Source organism: Bemisia tabaci, chromosome 6 (assembly GCF_918797505.1).
Source record: "Bemisia tabaci chromosome 6, PGI_BMITA_v3".
In the NCBI taxonomy this organism is placed as follows: Eukaryota; Metazoa; Arthropoda; class Insecta; order Hemiptera; family Aleyrodidae; genus Bemisia; species Bemisia tabaci.
The window spans coordinates 16,374,559-16,396,877 of NC_092798.1; the positions used below are offsets into that span (position 1 = coordinate 16,374,559).

General features: G+C 42.3%; 3 protein-coding genes across 4 annotated transcripts in view; 1 reads left to right on the forward strand and 2 right to left on the reverse strand.

Annotated features, from left to right (window-relative positions):
• Positions 1 to 216: 216 nt before the first annotated feature.
• LOC109036804 (uncharacterized) overlaps positions 217 to 22,319 on the forward strand; it is a 39,823-nt gene continuing 17,720 nt past the window's right edge. Inside the window, exons 1-2 of one of the 2 annotated variants that reach the window (XM_019051178.2) lie at positions 217 to 732; positions 1,610 to 1,782. In XM_019051178.2, the coding sequence (XP_018906723.2) occupies positions 503 to 732; positions 1,610 to 1,757 (378 nt within the window). In that variant the 5' untranslated portion in view covers positions 217 to 502 and the 3' untranslated portion in view covers positions 1,758 to 1,782. Of the gene's footprint in view, positions 733 to 1,609; positions 1,866 to 22,319 lie in introns of those variants that run through there. The other variant, XM_019051174.2, reaches the window with a different exon arrangement.
• Positions 17,889 to 18,350, reverse strand: LOC140224817 (uncharacterized). Its single transcript, XM_072301525.1, has one exon. The coding sequence runs from the start codon at positions 18,348 to 18,350 to the stop codon at positions 17,889 to 17,891; it is 462 nt and encodes a 153-aa protein (XP_072157626.1).
• Positions 18,813 to 20,351, reverse strand: LOC109036803 (zinc finger MYM-type protein 1). Its single transcript, XM_019051173.2, has one exon. The coding sequence runs from the start codon at positions 19,654 to 19,656 to the stop codon at positions 18,949 to 18,951; it is 708 nt and encodes a 235-aa protein (XP_018906718.2). The 5' UTR covers positions 19,657 to 20,351; the 3' UTR covers positions 18,813 to 18,948.

Consider the following 22,319-nt stretch of genomic DNA (forward strand, 5'->3'; position numbering starts at 1 on the left):
GTAGCAATTTTTGAGCTCTCTCAGTGAGCCTACGCCATTGGTATCGGTACTTCACTAAAACAACCCGTTTCAGTAATGGCCTGATAATATTTCTGTTGTCAAGTTGTCAACTTGACGAACAGCTGATTTTGACATTTACGTGTTGCATGTGTATAGTGTTGGTGTGCGTTAAAATTTGTCTGTGTAGGTTTGTTTATATTGTCATAGCAAAGTCTTGATAAGCAAGCAATGCAGATGGCTAGAGCAGCGTTGGCAGCGTCCAGTGCCTAATTATTGTACTGTTGAATTTATTCGTGTTCTCAAAATAATATCAATATTAAGTATTCTACTCTTCTCACTCAGTTTTGATTTGTCACATATTATTTTATAGTGCATCGCTCCCTCATTCTTTATGTGCCCCGAAGGAGTGTTTGAATGACAATGATTTGAGCGATGAACAATGATTGGAAGGTGCTAGGCACACAGAAACAGAAATTGCGTACAGACTTCATCCACAGCCATCATGGAAAAAAAAGTAGTTGTTGAAGTGCATAAAGATGTGATAAAACCACTAAAACAGAATATCAGTCTTCCAATCGACTTCCAGCATTCAAATTCCACCTTTTTCAAAAGTCTAAATCACTTCAGCTCAATCCCTGAAAATTTAGCGTCTGTCAAAGAATTTTATATATTTTACATCTTCATTGGATTAAGTGTCATTATTCTGCTCATTTTTATTCTACGTGCAATGAGGTGAGTTGATGCCAACTGATAACAGTAACTTGAGCATGTTTTCATTAGCTCTCAGTTAAATATACATGCAGCAACCACCCACCTTTAGGGAGGAAGAAATAAGAACAATTTGATGGTGTGAGTCGGCAATCACATAACTCGTTTGCGGCATCTACAAATCTCCGCCTATTTTTCTAAGGAGAATAAATTGACATCATTCCTTGAAGTTTATTCAGAATTTTCTTTGCACAGAGAAGAAAAATCATGGCAGTCTAAAAGAATTGCTGTTGAGTAGTTTTCCTTTAAAAAATAAAGTATGACAGGAAGTCTGCGAGGTTGCAAGCCAAGATGTGATTGCCGACTTACATTGTCGAATTGCATGTTTAACATCTTAGTACGTTTGATTTTAACAAAGTTTGAGTTTTGAAACACCCGCACCCGCATGATGATGGTTTCAGCTTATTAATAAGTATTTATAATGCCACTTTTCAAAAGACCTAGTTTAATTTTTGGTCTTTTCAATTACTAATCTGTTAGAGTAGAGTGTTAGTAACCGAAAAAATGATATCATAGGAATTAATAAATTATCATAGGGAAGTCTAAAGAAAAATTGCCCAGTAACCCGTTTAGAAAGCAGAAATATTATGATGGATGAGCGTTTTTTAATCAAGCAATCAATTTTTGAATTAACTTATTGGTAGGCAGTTCTTATCATGATGTCCTCTATCTCTAAATCTGCAGTTTTGAAATGTACTCTGTCCAAAGAGATAACCAGATAGTACTTATGCTACATAAGCTTTTAACTTCTTGCTGTTCATTCACAGCAAACAATTCTCCCTAACTGTTTGAAATTACATGGTTAATTTTGGCAAGTTTGTTACGTTTTCTGTCACTGCAGGTTTCGTTCAAAGAAGTCAACCAGAATTCGCCGCTACGGAATAGTGACCTCAAGGGGAGATGTGGAAATGATGCCGCTCGATAATGAAGATGATGATGAAGAAGCAACTGTATTTGATATCACTGATCATTCTAGTCCGCAACCTTGACATGAAATTATTGTTTGAAGTGCAGGTGATTCCTTTTCATAAAAAGTAGAACTTTGGAAATTTCTCCCAAAAACTTATGAAGTTGGCACGAAAAGATTCGAATGTCAACATTGGTCTTTTCCCTCAGACTTTTTTTCTAGGTGGATGGAATTTTTTAATTAAATGAATGATTTTTATTTTCATATACAAGTCCACCAACAAACAAAACTTTACGCAGGAAAATACTGCCAAAAAAGAATTTGAGGGGGCAGGTTAAGTATAGACACAACTTACAAACATAACATTAGAAATCACAATTTAACAAAAACCTAGCAACATTCCCCAAATTAGGGTAAGCAATTCCACTCGCACCAGAGTAATACATGATAAAGCATTGCTCTGTCATAGTTCGTCTATAAGCCCCTTGAATGTGGACGTCTTCCATCAAGGTTGATAGGGGTGGTCGCGTTTGATTTTGCTGGTTTTGCAGATTATTTCTCACGAGTAATTTTACCAGTACCTCCAAATTTTCCTCATTTGCCACTGTCTCTCTCACAACATTGGTGGCACCCTCATTGGAGTGTTCGCGTGCTCTCATGTACAGTTGTGCCAACATCTCCCTCACCCAAACACTGGCAGCATCGGGAGCATGGAGGTACTTCTCTGTCCCATCCCTCAGAATTTCTATAGAATTGTAATTTGATGTGCTAATACTCCAAGCATTGCAGTTACCCTGGTCATGACACCGCCAATAAACTTGTGCCCCATCCTCGCTCTTTGAATGATAGCGGTACACATAAGAATTTAAGATACGAATTCAACAATTGAACAAGTGACAAACAGCATAGCTCTTCAAAATTAGGCACATTAAAAAGACTGAACATTTCAACAAAGGGATAAGTTTTAGGTATTTTAAGCAACATCTTGATAGCTCGCTTTTGCATCCGGATAACACCATTTAGGGAATTTGCAGTTGCTCCATCATAAATGAAAGTGAAGTAGGACAATTCGGACCAAAAAAATCGACAAGTAAATCTTTTGAAGTGCATCCACAGGCAAAAATCTCATTAAATGGCACAAAGTTAAAAAAGACAACCCTAAGCTGCACAACCAACTTCTCTGTGTAAGCTCTCCAACTTAAGGAGTCTAAAGTGACATCAGGATACCTGAGTTCTTTAACTACAATAATTTTAACACAATCACAATCTTTCTGCATGGTGCAATCTAAGCAATGAATATATAAAGCTCCAAGATCAACTGTGGAGGCACCTCCAGGAAAAAAAGGCAAACAAGCAGTCTTCTCAACAGGTATCTATAGGTACTCAATTTATTTTCATGAAACCAAGGAATAGAGCCAAAGAGCATTTCAAATCTGGATTTTTGCCAACTTTTTGTAGGTACTTATATATCCATGAATTGCTGCTGGCTGTCTTGAACTGTTATTCGATGAAACGAAATTTGCCGGTTGGCAGTGTGTTTTGAGGCCTGTGATGTTGTCCACCAGGGTCTTGTTGTGACAATCTGGAAGCAACTGAAACTAAGCAAGAAAATCGGAACAAATTATCGGAGTTGCCACGTCGGCAATGACAAATTTCCAATCAAAATCACGGCGTAGACCGAGGTGAAGATTGAGAGGAATGTGTCCGTAAGTTCGGATTGCGGAATCGTTTGCTGCAGTAAGCTCGTAGCCGGTGTCTTGCAAATTTTGCTGCACGAACCGCCGGGGGTAACAGGACATAGAGAACAAAAAGGAGGTGTTTGCATTTCGGGCATCTTGGAATATTTTGATGACTTGATGACGTAGGTGGGTACAGCTGGGTACAGAGACGTCCCCTTCACACTGTACCCACCTACGTCATCAAGTCATCAAAAAATTCCAAGATGCCCGAAATGCAAACACCTCCTTTTTTTTCTCTATGGTAACAGGAGACGTCTGAGCCTGTATCGACTAAGAATCGCTTCTTGCTGTGGGCGTCAGTGACAAAGAGGCGGTTGGAATCTGCAGAGCAACCAGCGGCCGCCACTACTGGTTGCCGTTGGAGTTTGTCGGCGTGGATTTGGGCTTGTAGCTGCAGGGTTTGCGGCATGCGTGCGCCTCATCGCCGAACTTTTGATGATACATAGTAGCAGATACCGTCGCGACGATCGTTCTGGGAGCGGGAGCGATAGCGTGACCGTGAGCGGGATAGGTCGCGGTGCAACTTTTTCTGTGTTACTTCTAGCTGGTCTAACCTTTCAGTGAGGGCTAAAAGCATTTTTTAAGTTAGGAAGATTGAGGCTTGGTTGGCGCAGTAGCGGCGCAGACAGTAGGAGCTGGGACGATATCAAGGATACGATCGGCGATTTTAGCAAATTCGTCAATTGGCGTGTCTTGCGAATGGGTCTGCAAGATGGCGTGCGCTTGGCGGGGTAGACGTTGCAGCCAAAGGGTTTTTCATTGACTGATCGTATACTTTTCAAGTACTAGCCAAGGCTTTCAATCGGTGTAGGAACTGAGAAGGTGTACTGTCACCTAGGTCAGCTTCACTGAGCGATTGCCGAACTCGATGAGTTTCAGATTTTGATAATCGGAGGTTTAGTTCCGACTTCAACTTAGTGTATGGTGTGTCCGTTGGAGGGGAAATAAGGATAACCTCCACCTCATTCGGATGCTTAACTGTGACGATAAAAGAGGACAACGCATCGTTTCGCTCGTAATTCTCCATACGTTGAAAATTGATTCGACTTGGGAGAACCAAAGCTGGGGTTTCTCTAAGTTAAAAGGAGGAAGCTTAATGTTCTTCTTTTCTGCCGTGTTGGCGGTAGCGGATGGCCTTCTGCCGAGTTCGGATTGGTCGTAGTCCATTTCTGCTCGCATGATTTTCATCTGCTCTGAGAGGGCTAGGTACTTTTCGTGAGCTGCCTCGAGCGCAGGATCCATGTCGTCAAAGTTTTCTCTCCCGGTGGCCGTGCTAACCAATTTCCAGTTGGCGGAACCAGAAATCCTAAGTGGCAGCGGAATCGTGGCACGTGAAGGGTGAAGCTAATGGCAGCGCTCCGTGGATGAGATCAGAAGGATTTCTTTCATGCAGTGCTGGATGGATAGGTGTATAGGCTAAGATGGCCAGGTGCTCGTGATGATTTGGTGGCCCTAAAAAGGGCCGTTTTCAAAGTGCGGCGAGCGGGCGTCTCAGATGCTGGCGAGACGGCTTCTTCATGCGGCTGGTCAGGCGACTTGTGCTAAGGTCTTCGATTTTGATTTAGGTGATAAACATACAAGGAACAAACTCCGAGGATATAAGCATGAAGCACGTTGTATTGAAAAGATACAGTTACATTACAGAGAGACCGACGACGACGACGACGACGACTAACGCCGACCACACCTAGAAAAGCAAACTGTATACCGAATGTTATGAATTTCAGCATAGTTGTTTTGATAAACACACGATTGGTCTTACTCCAATCTCAACACCCTCTCTCAATCTTGTGTGATCAAAACTAGAGAGAAAATATAGAACCAAAAAAAATACACCTGATTGTATCAAAACCCTCTCTTAATTTTTAACTTACATACCTACTACGGTTACAAATATTATGTTAGTTACACCAATAAATGATTCTGATAATAATTCTGATATGAGTTGCACTTGGCATGAACCTTGGCAACAAGACAAAAACTTCATTTAAGAAAGAAGAAGTTAACCTTTTTTATTTTATTTATTTTATTTTATTTTATTTTTTTATTTTATTTTATTTTATTTTATTTTATTTTTATTTTATTTTATTTTTATTTTTTTTTAAATAAACTTGGCTTTTAACATAGCATCACGGAATTTGGTTAACTTGACATTCCCCAGTGGTTTGGTGAGAATATCTGCTATTTGGTTATCTGTATTAATGTATTGTAACTTTATTTCCCCACTTTTGGTTTTTTCATGGAGAAAATGGTATTTCACATCTATATGTTTGGACCTTCTATTATTTGTCCCATTCTTTGCCATAGTTATACTGCTAGTATTGTCTACATGTACGTTTACATCTACTTTTATGCCAGTTAACTCATAAATTAAATCACGTAAGTATGTAGCCTCTCTCACTGCCTCGGCACACGCAATGTATTCTGCTTCTGTGCTGCTCAAACTCACAATCGGCTGCCGTCTCGAGCACCAACTTATAGGTCCTCCTGCCAGAAAAATGACATATCCTGTAGTTGATCTACGTGTTTCATAGTCCCCAGCGAAGTCACTATCCGCGTACACTTCTAGTTGTAACGGAAAACCTTGTACAAAGTCTATCCCAAAATCCGCTCTCCGCGAAGGTAACGCAACGTGCGCTTCACATTGTTCACATGCGTCGTCAAAGGAGATTCAAGATGTCGGCTCGCATAAGATACTGCGAACGCTATGTCCGGCCGCGTTTTATTCGCGAGATATAATAAACTGCCGACAGCCTGTCGATACGGAAACGTCACTTCCCCCGCACTTCCCCGGTCCATTATCCTCGGGTCCACGCTTTCTAACGGAGTTTTTACTGGTTTAGACGCATCCATATTGAATTCTTCAAGCATTTTTTGAACGTATGACTTCTGGGTTAAATGTATGCCATCTTCTGTTCTTCTAATTCCAATTCCCAAATATTGCGAAGGTTCCCGGTCAACCGACACCTCAAATTCTTTTTTCAAATCTTTGATCAAGTCGTTTATGAGATGCTGCGATTCTCCAACCACTATGCCATCATCAACATGAATGGCCAAAATTAAAGTTCTGTTTTCATTGACAAAAATGCACTTGTCGTTTTTAAGCTGTTGAAGTCCTCTGTTTAAAAGAACGGCTGTAAAACGTGCGTTCCAATTCATCGAAGACTGTTTCAAGCCATAAAAGACCTTTTCAGTAAACATATTTTTCCTTTAATTTTATCAAAACCGTCTGGTATTTGCATAAATATTTTTTCCGTTAATTCGCCATGTAAAAATGCTGTTCGAATATCAAACGTTGTTAGCGCGTATTTGTTGTGAGCTGCTAAGGCAAAGATAATTCGCATTGGGCTGCTGTTGACCACTGGAGCAAAAATATCCGTGTAATCAACTCCTTCATGTTGTTCACAGCCACGAACACAAAGTCTTGCCTTATGCCTTTGATTATCCTTGATCGAAAAAATCCAGCGACTTGAAAGAATACGTCTTCCCGCCGCTTCAGATTTATCAACCAAAACCCATGTGTTATTCTTCAATATGGATTCTTTTTCGCTGTTAATTGCTTCTTGCCATTGTTGGGCGTCAGGTGAATTTAATGCTTCATCGTGGTGGGTATGTTTTGTGACATCATTGCTTCATGTCCGAAACGTTCCGGTGGCACGCGTTCGCGATCGGGGTACCGACGCGCGTCGTCCCCCGCTCCGTCCACTGCAATCACGGTGTCGTTTACCGATGTTGATGCATCGTCATCACTATTGGGCATCCATTCACTGCCTGAAGTCTCCAAAAATAAAGTGCTGCCAGTTGAATTGAGGTCAGTTTCATTGTCCGCCGTCTCATCTTCTTCTTCTGTCCTCTGATTTTCTAGCTCCAGTTGATTATGCAACGGCTGTTTATTTTTAAATTCCACTTCGCTTCCACCTGTTGACAGTTGGACAGTGTCTTCCTCATTCCCCTTGTCATTATGCTCAACGTTGTTGGGCAATTTTAGAAATTTTACTTCACGGGAAATAACAATTTTATTGTTGATTGCATCATACAGTCTATATGCATTCGAAGAATACCCAGCGAACATGAACTTTTCGGAGCGTTCGTCTAGTTTCTTCACATAAGATAGCTTCTTGGCATAAGCAGTGCAGCCAAAAATTTGTAAATATTTTAGATTTGGAGGCCTGCCCATCCAATTTTCATACGGAGTTTTAGGGTCTCCTGCATGTGGCGCGCGATTAGCTAAAAATGCCGCCACAAAGTAAGCCTCGTTCCACAACTTTTTGTCACAATTCGCATCAATTAGCAAACTTCGCGCTTTCTCAGACAAAGTACGAACCATCCTCTCCGCCCGTCCATTCAGGGAAGGAGTATAAGGGGGGGTATAATCCAAAACTGTTCCTCGCGCTTTGCACCAATCTTTAAACGCACTTGACACAAATTCGCCCCCATTGTCGAGCCTAAATTTTACTATGCGCGATTGCTTTTTATTCTCTACTTCCGCCGCGTAATTTTTAATCTCGTCGAAAGCTTCACTTCTAAATTCAATTGCCGCGATCTGCACAAAACCCGTGTAATCATCAATAAACACAATTACATACTTTTTATTATTGTAACTTGTTGGACTGATCGGACCAGCCAAATCCAAATGCACCAATTCTAATGGCCTTGTTGCGCGACTTCTTTCGCTAGAAAATGGCAACCGCACATGTTTGGCTCTTATACAAGTTTCGCACTCGAAATTTTTAGTATTCGCGATTTTCATGCCTTCACTCATTTTGGATAATTTAATCATATTTTTCAAACTGAGATGTCCCAATTTCTCATGCCAATTACGAGTTTCTTCCACGAGGAAAACTTCCGATTTTTCGCGACACACTTTGAGTTTAACCAGAAAAAGGCCTTGTTGTTTATAACCTTTTATTATTATCACACCATTTTTGCAAATAAGCACCATATCCTCCTTGAATATCACTTCGCCTCCATTCTTCATGATAGCACTAACAGAAAGTAAGTTTCGACGTAAATTCGGCACGTATTGTACTTCATTGAGCACACATTCTTCCGAGACTAACTTTCCTGATTTTACAGCAACCATTTTTCCTCCTTCATTTGCTACTGCGATTTCAGAATATATATCTTGAGTGTCTGTTAACAGCTGTAAAGACTTGACGAGGTGTGAGGAACTGCCACTGTCAACGACAAAATCTTCAGTTGTCTTCTCATTAGCAGCGTAAAAACAAACTGTTGAATCCCCATCATTGTTCGGTGATCCTTGCCTTAATTTTTCTGTTTTTCTGCAGGTTGCGTTGGTGTGATTATTCATTCTACAAGTTGAACACCACTTCTTTTTGGCCCCTTTTGCGCCAATCCCTTTGCATGCTTCAGTTTTGTGTCCATATCTGTTACATTTTTCACATTTAGGGTCCTTTCTTATATCATATGAACTCCTACAAAATTTCATTTTGTGTCCATCGTTGCCACATTTATAACATTTAAATTTACCATTTGCTATGAATGCTATACTTTCATTCTCATTCGATTTTTCCTTGTTGTCTTCCGCTTGAAGTCTCGCAATTAAGTCAGTGAGTTTTTGCTCAGTTTTATTTTGCATCTCCCATGATAGGACGAAATTATTAAGCCTGTCTGGTAAGGTTGTTAAAATTTTTGAAATGAGCATTTGCTCGTTCACACCAGCCTCAACTAATTGTAGACGGCTATACAAGTTTTGTAATTCACTTACATGATCCATCAGTTTCGAACCACGTTTGAATTCCTTGCTGAAGAACTCCTTCAGTAGGGTGCACTTCAAATCTGGACCAGCTCTGCCAAATAGCTCCTTCAGTTTGATGAACATATCATGCGCTGTCGTTAGGGTCATTAGGTGTAACAGGATACTCTTGTCCACCGTTGATACTATGAATTTTCTTCCCATCGCATCGCGTTTATTCCACTCCGCTAGTCTTACCTCAAAGACTGTATTTTCTTCTGTTGCACCTTGTATAGGTTTCTTTGTGCTTCCGTTTACTACGTTGAGTATATTACTGGATTCGAAATGTATTTGTATTTCGAAGTCCCATAGTTGATAATTTTCTTTATTCTTCAATCTCGTTACCCGGTTCAATTCACTGTTGTTGTTATCTGTCATTTTTATTATTTTCGTTACACTTATATCAATAATCAAAACATTTGAGAGTCACGTTAAACTCTTTGTAAAATTAGTTGTACTTTCATGAGCTGCGTTAAGCTCTGAAGGGTTATTGTTGAATTACGAGTCTCGTTAAACTAAAAAAAAAAATGTTGATAAGTCCCGTTAAACTCATTGTCCGTTACATGTATCGCACTTAATTTCCACGCGAGGCTCGGAGTAACGCGATTTCTCGTTTCATCGATTTATTCGCTTGTATAATTTTCCTCACATACCTTATCGCTAAGGCTAGAATTGTTGTCACTGCAATGAATAAAATTGCCGAGATGACCCACCATTGGGCTTGGTCATGGTTAAAATTTATGTTAGCTTGTCCTGATACTACTACCGTCTGGCTTTTATCCCTTTTTGACGAAGAACCACCCATTTCTCTTGTTTCTATGTTTAACCACTCCTTCAGAATTCCAGACATGCACTTCAATTCACGCGCACTTTCAAAACGGCATAGCGTTAACTGCCAGTCGAAATTCGTTAAATAATGACTTCACGATGAAGTAGATCGCTACCACAAAAACACTGATGAGAATCACGCTAAGGCACCATACGCGAATTTCTGGACCCATAACCCTTTGATTTACGGGATAAACATACAAGAAACAAACTCCGAGGATAAAAGCATGAAGCACGTTGTATTGAAAAGATACAGTTACATTACAGAGAGACCGACGACGACGACGACTAACGCCGACCACACCTAGAAAAGCAAACTGTATACCGAATGTTATGAATTTCAGCATAGTTGTTTTGATAAACACACGATTGGTCTTACTCCAATCTCAACATTCGAGCGGGCAGAGTGAACCAGTGCGGGTGTGAGCTGGTCTGCGATCAGGCGATGATTGATTCTGCTTGTGCGCGCCTGCTGATTATACAGCTGGCGGCAGGTGGGTCGCCGCCCAATCAGCGCGGGCAGGTAGCCGCTAGTGGCGGAGGAGCTGCCACAGGATTCTCCTCGCCTCCAGACGGAGTCTGTGGCGGGGGTGTACAAATCTGAAATAGCATCATCTCGGGCGGCTTCATCAACGTTGTTCGACAAAGGCAAAATCTATGTGTACATCTTGCTGGCGGACTGGTGCAGCGACAGAGATTGTGACAATGTCCGCAAGATGTGCAGATTTGCGGGTGAAAAGATTTGTTGGCTTCGTAGCGGATGACTGGAGGTGCGTGCGCTAAAATCTCCGGTGGAACGAGCTGCAAGAATTTACGTTTGTGGCGGCAAGCCACCACTCCGCCAACCAGCGCAGCTCATTGGAATAAGATCTTCGATTTCTAGTATCCACTTGCCTTCGATTTGGCCGACAACATAGGCGTACTTTGTAGCCTCTGATTCGATATTGTGAATCTGGAAAAGTGGCTCGATTAGGTTGAACCAGAGGTCGGGAGACTCTGACTAGAAAGCTGGTAATTTAATTTGCTTTGATGATTGATTAACGAATGCTGTCGTGGGCGGTACGCTGGATTTCACTGAATCTCTAATTTTCGCTAGCTCCGAGTGGTAGAGGGCGATTTCTTCTCTCATCAGTTTCATCTCATCCTGCAAGATTTTGTTGCGCTCTGTAGCTTGTTGGAGTTGGGCTACAGTATCAGGATGCTTCGAGTGGCCGCCTGTGTCTTGACCTTCTGCTTGTTTCTTGGGTGGAGAGTGCAGGACCATCGTTGCCTACTGAAGTTAAAAAAGTTAGCTCATTCAAATAATGATCGCGTCGAGGTCACCACTATAGGCTAAGGTGGCCTGGTGCTCGAGGTGATTTGGTGGCCCTAAGAAGGGCCGTTTTCAAAGGGTGCGGCGAGCAGGAGTCTCAGGTGTTGGCGAGACGGCTTCTTCATACGGCTGGTGCTTCGGTCTTCAAGCGGGCAGAAAGAACCAGGGCAGGTGTAATCTGGTCTGCGGTCAGGCGAAGATTGATTCTAGATCGTGTGCGCCGGCTGATTATATAGCCGGCGGCAGGTGGGTCGCCGCCCAATCAGCGCGTTGGCAGGTAATCGCTAGTGGCGGAGGAGCCGCCACACGTTCCACTGTGAAGGTTGCTGCTCTGGGTTGGACTTTGGTTCCCGCGTTGGCAGGTAAGCCGCCAGACACTCTGGGTTTTGCTGGCTTATGAGGCTGGTAAATTGATTTCCTGTTTCGGCCGATAGTCAACCCAAATTGACGGGCGTACGTGGCGAAAGGAAAAGTCCGTGACTTCTGTCTGCTAGAGGTTGGTTGGGCAGGTAAAGGTGATGTTGCGTGCGGGCTTCTTGGGACAATCCACGTGTAAGAAGGCGGGGGCTTGTGATTTCTCGTTTCCCAATATGCTGGACGCATAAAATTGACTGCCTTCTGGAAAAGAGTATTTACTTCGTTACGTTGCATGGTGGAAGAAAGATCTGAAACAGAATTTGTGGTTAGAGCTTTTATAAGGCAGAAATCAGGAGAAAAAGAAGAAAAACGAACGAGACTTTACTGGTGGGAGATCAGGTTGGGGAAACGGAACTTCACTCTTCTCCCTGATCTTATCGTGTAGGCTTTTAGTACCTCTTTAGCATCTTTTACCTTGTCTGACAGGGTACTTCGGGTTTGTACGACTGTTCCTCTGTTTGTTTGGTTTGAACTTTCTGTTGTTTTGTTCGTTTTGTTTGGTTCTGCTTGCTCTGTTTGTTTTGTTTGAACAGGGTTTCCTCTTTCTTCGTTTTCTACGTAGGCCGGTTTTAGTCGATCGATGGAGACTACTGTTTCTTTATTTTTGACGAGGAGAGTAAACGTTTTGTTGTCTCTTCGGATAATTTTATAAGGGCCAGTATACGGTGGTTGTAACAATTTGCGAGCTTCGTCTCGTAGGAAAGCGTGAGTGCAATTTGCAAGATCTTTGAAGACGAATGAGCCGGGCTTTGAGTGATTTGAGGCTGGTTTTGGCCTCAGTGTCCCCATCTGGCTTCGCAACTTGTCTGCGTATAGTACTGGTTCCCAGATTGGTTCGTCGGAGGAAACCAGTAACTCTCCGGGTAGTCGGAGGGGTTCGCCGTAAACCATGTCAGCTGCCGAAAGATTGATGTCTTCTTTTAAGGCGGATCTTATTCCTAAGAGGACAAAGGAAGGGGGGGCATGAAGGGATAAATTACCGTTATCACGAAATAAAGAATTATTAGTCAATGTTTGCGCTAATTGTAAGATGGAGAATTTGATTTCTTTCAAAATGAAGTTCTTTAGAACTTTATTTCAAATTAATCAATCAACAATAGGTTTTTTTCAACTATGCGCTTTCAACTATATGTTTCTATGACCAACGTTTCTTACCGCCCCTATATTACATCTAACAGAAGAGGAACTTCACCTACCTTCTACACGAGATAGTATCATTGGAAGATCATTGTGCTGGTTCTGGTTTGCTTCGTTTCTTGGTGGAATATTGTTTTTCACAGATTGATTTTTGTTGATGTTCACTGGCTTGGGCTGGTTCTGTTTTGCTTCGTTTCTTGGTGGAATATTGTTTTTCACAGATTGATTTTTGTTGATGTTCCCTGGCTTGGGCTGTTGTCTTACGGCATTTGAAATCTGATTAACTGTACTTGTCCGAGGTCTATTCCCATTGGTGTTTCTTGCTGCAGGGCGTGGTTTCACAAGATTTCGAACAACCTGAGACATAGTACTTATCCGAGGTCGATTTCCATTAATGTTCACTGCTACTGGCGTTTCATTTAAAGAATTTCGATTCTGAGGAATATTATTTGGAGGAGGAATTTCTTTTTTACGAATTGATAAGGGCTTACTTTGGGTAGGGTGAGCTTGATGAGGTATTGGGGAGAGCATCTGAAGTGACTTACAGTTTGGGATGGTAAAATCCGTCAAAGAAGCAGAACAATAATTGGGATTGGAGATCTGGCAAGGTCCGAAATCCATTTCACCACCCTGTCTTTTAATTCATTTCCTAGAACCGCTTCTGGTCCAAACCTCCTAATTTCTGGTGAAGCAAGTCCTCTTACCATTTTAGACAGAGTTGTTCGAGGTACTTGGTGTAATTTTGCAGCAGCGAAGATATGAATTTTACCTTCTGTTACGTCTTTTATTGCATGCTTCATACTTTCAGCGGAATACTGGAATCTTGATTTTTTCACTTTGCTTGGTTTCTTTTGAGACTTTCTTTTCTTTGCTCTAGCCATCTCTGAAAAAGAGTAAAGTGAGGAGCTTTTGATCTTATTTTGAAATGAATCCATCTCTGAAAAAGAGTAAAGTGAGGAGATTTTGTTTGATCTTATTTTGAAATGAATGAATTGAAGACTTACTTTCGTCGAACGCTCATCAAACTTCCTTGTCAATTTAACATTAGGTGCATCACTTCAAAACAAGTTTTAATGTAATATTCTTTCATTTGTAAGTCATATTTCAACTACAACTGTGAATAACTGTTGAAATAAGACTGTAAAGTCTCGTAAACAAAACTGAAACTGATCCGTCATTCTCCGGGACACTCAAAACAGCTGTGAAGGTCCAGTAAGTGACAGTTGTGTCATTCACTGGCCATCTCTGTGATGAGTGTACGGGTTTGTGACAACGGGTAAAATTATGGCCAAAGACCGCATTTTTTCCTAGGAATTCCGCATTTTTTTGCATTTTTTTCTAGGAAACAAATCCCTTATCGTTTTTTTCGCCCTTTTGAGGAGTTGTTTCGGGCCACCTCCGCTGGATGTGCCAGGGGTAGGGGTAGCTTCTGTCAGTTTTGTCGAGTTTGGTGCATTTGCATCAGTATCGAGAGATGTGGGTGTGGGTGCATCAACGTCCACTTCCATTACTTCATCTCCTTGCCCTTTGCTTGTCCCGCTGTCGTTGGCTGCACCTTTATTTTTATTTACCTTGGCATTTTCACTTGAATGCCGTGCTAGCAAGTGATTCTTCATATTGCTAGTATTAACGCAATAGGTTAGGACTGTGGAACATAGGTGACACTTAACCTTTTTCTTATTGTCTGGGAAGAAGTCAAAGAACCGCCACACTTTGGACTTTCGTGGTCCCATGTTATAAACTTAGGTAGAATTAGGGAGAATGAGAATTTGAGAAATTGAGAATGAATAATATAGAATTAATATAGAAATTAGAATAATATAGAATTAATATAGAATTATCACAGACATTTACAAACACAGATATGACGAGGAGGACTGCACAATCTCAGGTGCATGATAGAATAATATCAATAATAATGACAAAACAAGAAAGAAAGTAAGAAAGAACAAGACAGCAGCTGCAGCAACATCTACAGCTGGGGCCATTCAGATTCTAGTGCCAGCCGACGTCATACCTAAAAGTTCGATCACATTTGTGGTTTTATCTGACCCAATGCTGGAGGTTGATCAACCTTTCGTTTGAATTAATCGATTATCGTTTGAAGTAATCGATTGTGTACGATTGTCGATTATTTTTTATTAATCGTTTGAAGTAATCGATTATACGATTGATCGGGGAAGAAGTAATCGAGTACTAATCGTAATCGAAAGGTAACTGATTAATCGATTAATCGGTTAGTAATCGATAATCGGAACATCCCTACTCGCTGGTTTCTTGGAGGAATCGAGTTTTCTTCTCCAGGTTGTTTTCCAGTCCGGCGGCGGTTTAAGCTTCAAGAGTAGCCTGGCAGGGGCAAGAGAGGTGAGTGCATGGAAGGCAAGATTTGATTTTACATGTACAAAGAGATGAACAAGTGAGGCGCAGGTGACAAATTTTAGGGTGAGGGGTGGGATTGAGGTTAAATTGGTAATTGGGTGGGGCGAATGAAAACATTTCGGGAGGAACTGAATGAAGTTGAGATTTAGGGATGGTGAAGTTTCGAGGTTTGGGGGGGATGGATGTGGATGCCTGCATTGTGGTCCAGGCCTTGTGACCTCTGAGCTGGTCTTCTTGGTTTTGGTTTGATGATCGCGACCTTCTTCGGGTCGCACGTCATACCGTGTTGTGCTGCGAAGTTTTTAGTGGTTTGGGCCCATTTACTGCTTGGCTTGGCGTGATTTCTCGTGCCGGATTTTTAGGTGGTTTGTTGGTTTGTTCTGTGGCGTATTTTTGGGTCGAGAAAGCTGTTGTGGGGCAGCCGCCAGGAAAAGGAGGATGGCTCCTCGTGGATGTAGCGGTGCTGGATGAAACGACCTGTCAGGTGGAAGAACTTGTCGACTGTAGCCATGGCTCGTGGATTGAAGACTGAGTACTGTGGCAGGATGGAAGGCCTTTTTATAGGCGAGGCTGGGGCACTATTTTCCGCGGGAAAGCTGCTTGATCGATTGGTTGAGCTTTCTTTCATTGTTTTACCAGGTCTGGGAAGCGGAAGTGCACCTTCCTCCCTGATCAAGTCCAGTATTCCGGGGCTTTGGTCTCCGCTTCGTCGGGTACTTGTGATCGTTGTTCCTGAGTGTTCGAGAGCCATTATCAGTGGGTCAAACTCAGGAGGTAGACCACTTAGCATAATAACACCAATAAACTCATCAGAAATAGCAGCGTCTGCATTCAGATCAGCAAGTTTGTGAGAAGTTGTCAAAATCTCACGCAGGTACTCTTCCATGGACGAAAAGTTTTCTCTTTTAATGCTGAATAACTTACGTAGCAAGGTTAAGCGTCCTGACAAACCAGAATCCTGGAACGCCTTGTTGAGATTCGTCCAGGCTTCTCTGGCTGATTTGCAGTCTTTTACGTGCGGAAAGATGCACGGTTTCACTGCTAAGCATATTTTGGCGAGGGCTTTCTCATCATTCCTCCTCCTCTTGTTTTCATCTCTCTTGTCAGAATCTGGATATCCATCAACACACACCCACAAGTCGTCGTGGATGAGCGACATCCTCATAGCGAACTTCCAGTCTGAAAAATTTTCCCGGCCGGAAGTTTTTCGAAAGTAAACTTTTCTAATTTTTCTTCACTCATCATTGATTTGAGTGATCGGACGAATAAAACACTTTAGTGGCGTTCCCACTGGAATTCTGTCTACGATTTCCACTACGCTTGTTCACCAAAGCCACCGTCTCGTCAGATTTGCGTTGCTCGTTCCCTTCCTCCAGTAGTCTGGACTTCACCAACCTTACAGTCAAGTTTTCTTGTTTCCCCAGTTGCTCGATCAAGGTTTCGTATTTCTTCAGCGGAAGCCCCAGAAGAATGATTCCTGCCAGTTGCCTATCCGTTAAGTCCCAGCCAGAAGATTTCGCGTGTTGATACTGGCACTGGACGCGTGCGACATATTCATGGATTTCTTCGGAGTCATTAAAGGACCTAGTGAAGAGAGAGCGTAAGTGTCTCAAGCCTTGCAGAAAGCTTACCTTCGTATGGATTTCTGCTAAAACAATCCAGGCATTTTTCGCCAACGTACAATCAGCTATATCGCTGAGATAACTATCGCTTACATTCTTGTACAGGAAAGCGATGGCTTTCCGGTTCAGCCGTTGCTGGTCAAGGTTGAGATCAGCAAGTTCCGAGTCACCGAAACCTGGTTCAATGGCGCACTACACATTTGTTTGTATGAGTTCGGCCTTTGCCCGAAGAGCCAATGCAAAATAGTTTTTGTGTGTTAAACGCGGTATGTTGCTTTTATATTCCGTATCATTATCTGCCATCGTATCGTTCAAGCACAATCTGTTTCAATCCGACAATCGACACAATCCAACTCTGTTTCAATCCGACAATCGACACAATCCAACGCACGAGGCACGAGGTAGTCCCGGCACAAATTTTAGGCTCAATCACAATCAATCACAATCTAGACTTTCGTTCGCGTACATTACACATTATATCCCGATCATCGCGGAAAGAGGAGAAAACGTAACTGGAGACCCATAACCTGTAGGTTTCCTAGAGGAAAAAAACGGATGAAAGAACTTGAGAATTAGTCTAGCTTGGAGACGACAGGTTTATTCAACATGAAAAACGTACAGCGGTAGGTGATGAACGAACGGGAACATGGCGAGAGAGAGAGAGAGTAAGAGTACACAGTTGACAAAGAGAGTCCATAGAGGGTAGCACTTTACGGCAATAGGGTTCCAACAGCCTGTGCGTTTTAATTTAGGCCATCATTATCCGAGAGTCTTGTCACAGAGATGATTAAAGTCGCGGTCGCGTTTCGCGATGCACTGCTGGGCAACCATAACCTGTTGTTTCTGTTAGGTGAGGGCAAACGAATCGAACAAAACAGACATGAAACTCAGAGAACTTTATTAAAGTCAAAACGGACGTGGTATATAAGATTCCATTAGTGGAGTACATGAACCGAACAACTAACAACCATGACTATCAAAGATGACGCAGGCATGCATGGCGGTGTTGCCAACAGGAGCAGGATTATCTTAACAACAGGGTGTTGGGAGCGGAACCGCAGCTGGAGCTGGAGTGATCTTGGGGTTGGGTGACTGGTTCTTCGGGTAGAATGTAGGCCGGTTTAAGGCAGTCGATATTGATGTTGTCTTGTCTGCCTTTTATCAGTAGTATGCACACTTTGTCGGCCCGCTCTACGATCTTGTATGGCCCGGTGTAGGGAGGCTGCAGAGACTTGCCGCTCGTGTCGTCCCTGAGGAAGGCGTGGGAGCACGTTTTCAGGTCCATGAACATGAATGTGTTTTCCGTGCCATGGCGGGAGGCAGGTTTAGGCCGAAGATTTGCCATCTGGCTGCGTAGTTTGCTGACGTATTCTGCGGGAGTGTCTCGAGTGTTTGGGTTAGTGACAAGTAGTTCCTCAAGTAGAGGTTCGCCATAGGTCAGCTCTGCGGGCGTTGCTTGAGCGTCCTCTCTGAAGACTGATCTCATGCCTAGAAGCACTAGTGGGAGGCAGGGGCGTAGCTAGGAAATTTCTCTGGGGGGCCATGGGACCACCTCTCGTGGTGAAGAGAGCGGGGGGGGGGGGGGTTTGAGGAATGGAGGATCCCAAGATTAAGAGGTAGCGCCCTCCCCCCGCCACCGGATTTGTTTTTAAATTAAACGTCTTTAGAGTGTGAAATAAACATGTTTTTCATGACATTTCATTCATGTAGAATACTTAGAGGAATAATTTGGGTCAGGAAGTAATAGCTTAGACTTCATAATCAAGTTGGTTACTTATCTTTAGACTCTATTCACTCCAAAAAAACAACAGTCACGTATAAATGTAGCATAAAGAAGAAAGCTGCAATTGATATGGTAATTTTACAAAAAAAAAACTTCTCTACTTGCATGTAATTGAGAGGAAGCGATGAAAAGTGGCAGAATTTGGATCACATGAATTTTCTTTTTGTACGACAAAAAACTTCAATGATAGCAGCAGTGGGAACCTTTTCTGTAAAAAATAGCTTTTCTATGTGAAGAATAGCAAGGTTTGAAAATCTCGATTGACCGGTCGTAGAACGAAGCCACGATTTGATTCTTCGCATTACTGAAAAACTCCTTTCACAACCGTGGCTACTTGGAGAAGCTTGTAAAAATTTGGCATGATGTCCACATTTACTTCTTTTTCGACATTTTTAAAGTTGACCTCAAGCCCCTTGTTTGCCAGTATATTTTTCAATACTTTTGCCTCTGCATTTAAGGAGTGGATGTCAATTTTAAAAATATTTTTGTAATGATTAATAAAATCTTCGGCTTTAGCTAAGTGTAACTGCATAAAAGCATCCCCTGACTCTGCCAGAGGAACGGACTCGAACCTGCGTTTAAAATGTGAAATGACGTTATCTAAAACCCTGTTGTACACATTGATTTTCCAGTAGTCACGGGGCCTGGTATCAGATGGGAGGGCGGTCAGTTGACTTCTTCCTAAAGTAGTTTTAACGTAGCACTCGCTCAATTTTGAAGGCGTCTGCTGCTCCCTTTTCTTTGAGATAGACACAGGCTCCAGCGAAATGTCGTTGTTGTTCGCAAACTCTTCGATCTTAGCCCATAAGTCATCAAAGTTATTTCTCGATGCTACGAAAGTAGTTTGAATGCTAGCAATAACTGAACTTGCTTTACCAAGCGTCGCATTTGTGCCGTGTAAATATTTACTCAGCACATTGGTCACTGATAAAACTGAATGTATTACGAAAAGATTTACAACGAATTCAGGTTTTGTGATAGATCTCAACAAACCAATGGCCTCCACCATACCTCAATCCTGCGCCCCCTCGACCTCCTTCTCAAGAGCTTCTTTGACTGCGCCGAAATTGAGGAGTTAGGTGCAAAAGGGGCGTCATTGACAAAATCGCGTTTTGAGTTATTCGTGTTCAAAGTTTGTTGTTGTACAAATGAAATGTATGTTTAAAGATATGGAAATAATGTGGTAAGTTTAAATATAGATCATTTTATCAAGTTTAAGTTTGTACAATTAGAAGCTCTGAATAATCGCGGGTTTTTTTTAAAAATATGAGAAATACGAAAGTTCCAATGACGCCCCTTTTGCGGAGAACGACTTTTTTTGCTAGGATTAGTGGTTTAATATAAAGAAATAACTGCAAAACATCTTCAAGAAAGGTTCAGATGGGTATTATTATCAATACTAATGGCATACTGAATATAAGTAGTAAAACATATTTTAAATAAGATGAGAAAAGAACAAATTTTCATTTATTCGTCTTCTTATTCATTGGCACCGGATTCGTTCGCATCACTTTCCATTTCCCCATCTTCAAAATTAATCAGACTTTCATAGTACTGGATTTGAGAGTCATTCAGGAATCTATAAAGGCTACGAATGTCTAAAAGTTTCGCTGGTTTCAAAATTTTGTTCGGCACATGTGGTAAAGTATTCTCAAAGTCTGCTGGGAAACGCATTCCTACAACAACCAAAAAAAATACGGCTTCTGTCAGCACAATAAATTTGATTGATATTTTCTGTAGTAAATTATTTTTAAATTGTTCATTACGGCATTGTAGTTAGCGTAACGGGCGCTCCATCTTGTGGTGCTTAGGCTTCCCAATTCTTTTCCAATCTTGATGTTTAGCTTCTTTTGAATCTCTGCTAAGATGGCATGGTTACCAGGTCGTGAATAGTGGATGTAAAGAGCTTCAAGAGTATTAAAGAAAACATTAGCTGACTGGATATCGGTGCAGGAATTGACAACGACCAAATTTACTTTGTGAGCCAAACAGTGGATGTAAATTGCGTGTGGGTGCAATGCCCTCATTTTCATCTGTAGACCTGCGTGCTTTCCGGACATCACGCTGGCTCCATCGTATGATTGTCCAATCATTGGTAAACCGTCCATACCGCAGTTTATTAAAAAGTCTTGAATCATTTGACCCAGCGACTCAGCATCTCTCGCCGTGGAACAATTGAGGAAACCCAAAAATCTTTCAACTGCCTGCAAGTCTCTTACATACCTCAAAACTACTGACAACTGCTGCTCTTTGTAACATCTAGCCTCGTCGACCATTAGTGAGTGAAACCCACACTGGCGTACTTCCTTTCCAATTTCTTGGAGGGTTAGACCGGCTGCAATGTCAATTATTTCATTCTGAACATCTGGGCTGTGGTAGTTGACGCGCTGGTGAAAGTGTTTTGCAAAGGAGTCATTGTGCTTCGCAAAAAGCTCACACAACTCGATAAAATTCCCTTATTCGCAGTCAGCCTTCTCATCATGCCCTCTTAGTGGCATACCTTGACAACTAAGGTAGTAGATGATGTCAGCGAGTACTCTCAAGTATTGTTTCTTCTCTTTTATCGCCTCCTGACTCTGATTTGCAACTTTCTCGCGCACATCGCCGGCTGCGTTGGCCATTAGGTATTCCAGATACTTTTGATGACAATCCGAGTGCTTGTCTGATTTTTCGTGTTTCTCAATGGCATCTTCCTTTTTTTTCCATTTGAAAAACCCCGTTTTCGTGAACTTCTCATTTTGGTCACGAATATCCCCGGTAGCAAAATGTCTACACTCAAAGCAGTACCTTCGATCATTTTCTACACTATACTCCAGCCACGGGTGATTTTTATAGTAAACATCGGAAAATGATCGGGTTCTGTCACCACTTTGAGTTTTCGGGAAATTAATTGTTGGTTGTTTCGGCCCACTCTCTAGAGTCCCAAGATCTGACGATTCAGGTGCTTTTTCCTTGGTTCGGTCCATTTTTTCAGTCGAGGGATTTGTTGAGGCTTCCGCTTCAGATATTGATGGAGGGAAGGCGGGTGTGGGCATTATTGTGCAGTCACCTCTGGGGAAAGTATCATCATCACGCTGATTCCTACCTGGAGAGGAGGAGAGTGTTTTTTCAAAAAAAGATCGAATGTCTGCCGCTTTCTTCATTTTAAAACCGCAAAAGAACAAAGAGGAAAAACACGAGAACACGGGGAGCTCTTGCGCTCAAGCAACGGGAGGAACACCGGAAACTACTTCTACTTGATAATAATGTGGCACAAAAGTGAAGGACACACTAACACTGGACACGCTCACGAATAGTCAGGATAATTGAACTATTGGCCGAGGCGCACCGGCATCACATTTATATCGGTGTAGCGAGCGCCGAGAAATTCGAGAAGCATCTAGGCAGGTTTAAGGGATGAGAAAGATAGCGAGTCTGGAAGAGTCGGGCAGACTCAGGAAATTTCTAGGAACGGCCCGCTAGCGAACGCGCGGTTGCCAACTCATCTGCGCCGTGTGCCGCGTGGCCGGTCACATGTTGTCCGAGTTTGTGTCTCCGTTTTTTTTTTTGGGGGGGGGGGGGGGGGGGCACGAGATTTCTGGGGGGGGCCAGCCCCCCCCACCCAGGACCCCCCTAGCTACGCCCATGGTGGGAGGGCTTCTAGCCATGTAGAGTTTGGGTGGCACATAATGG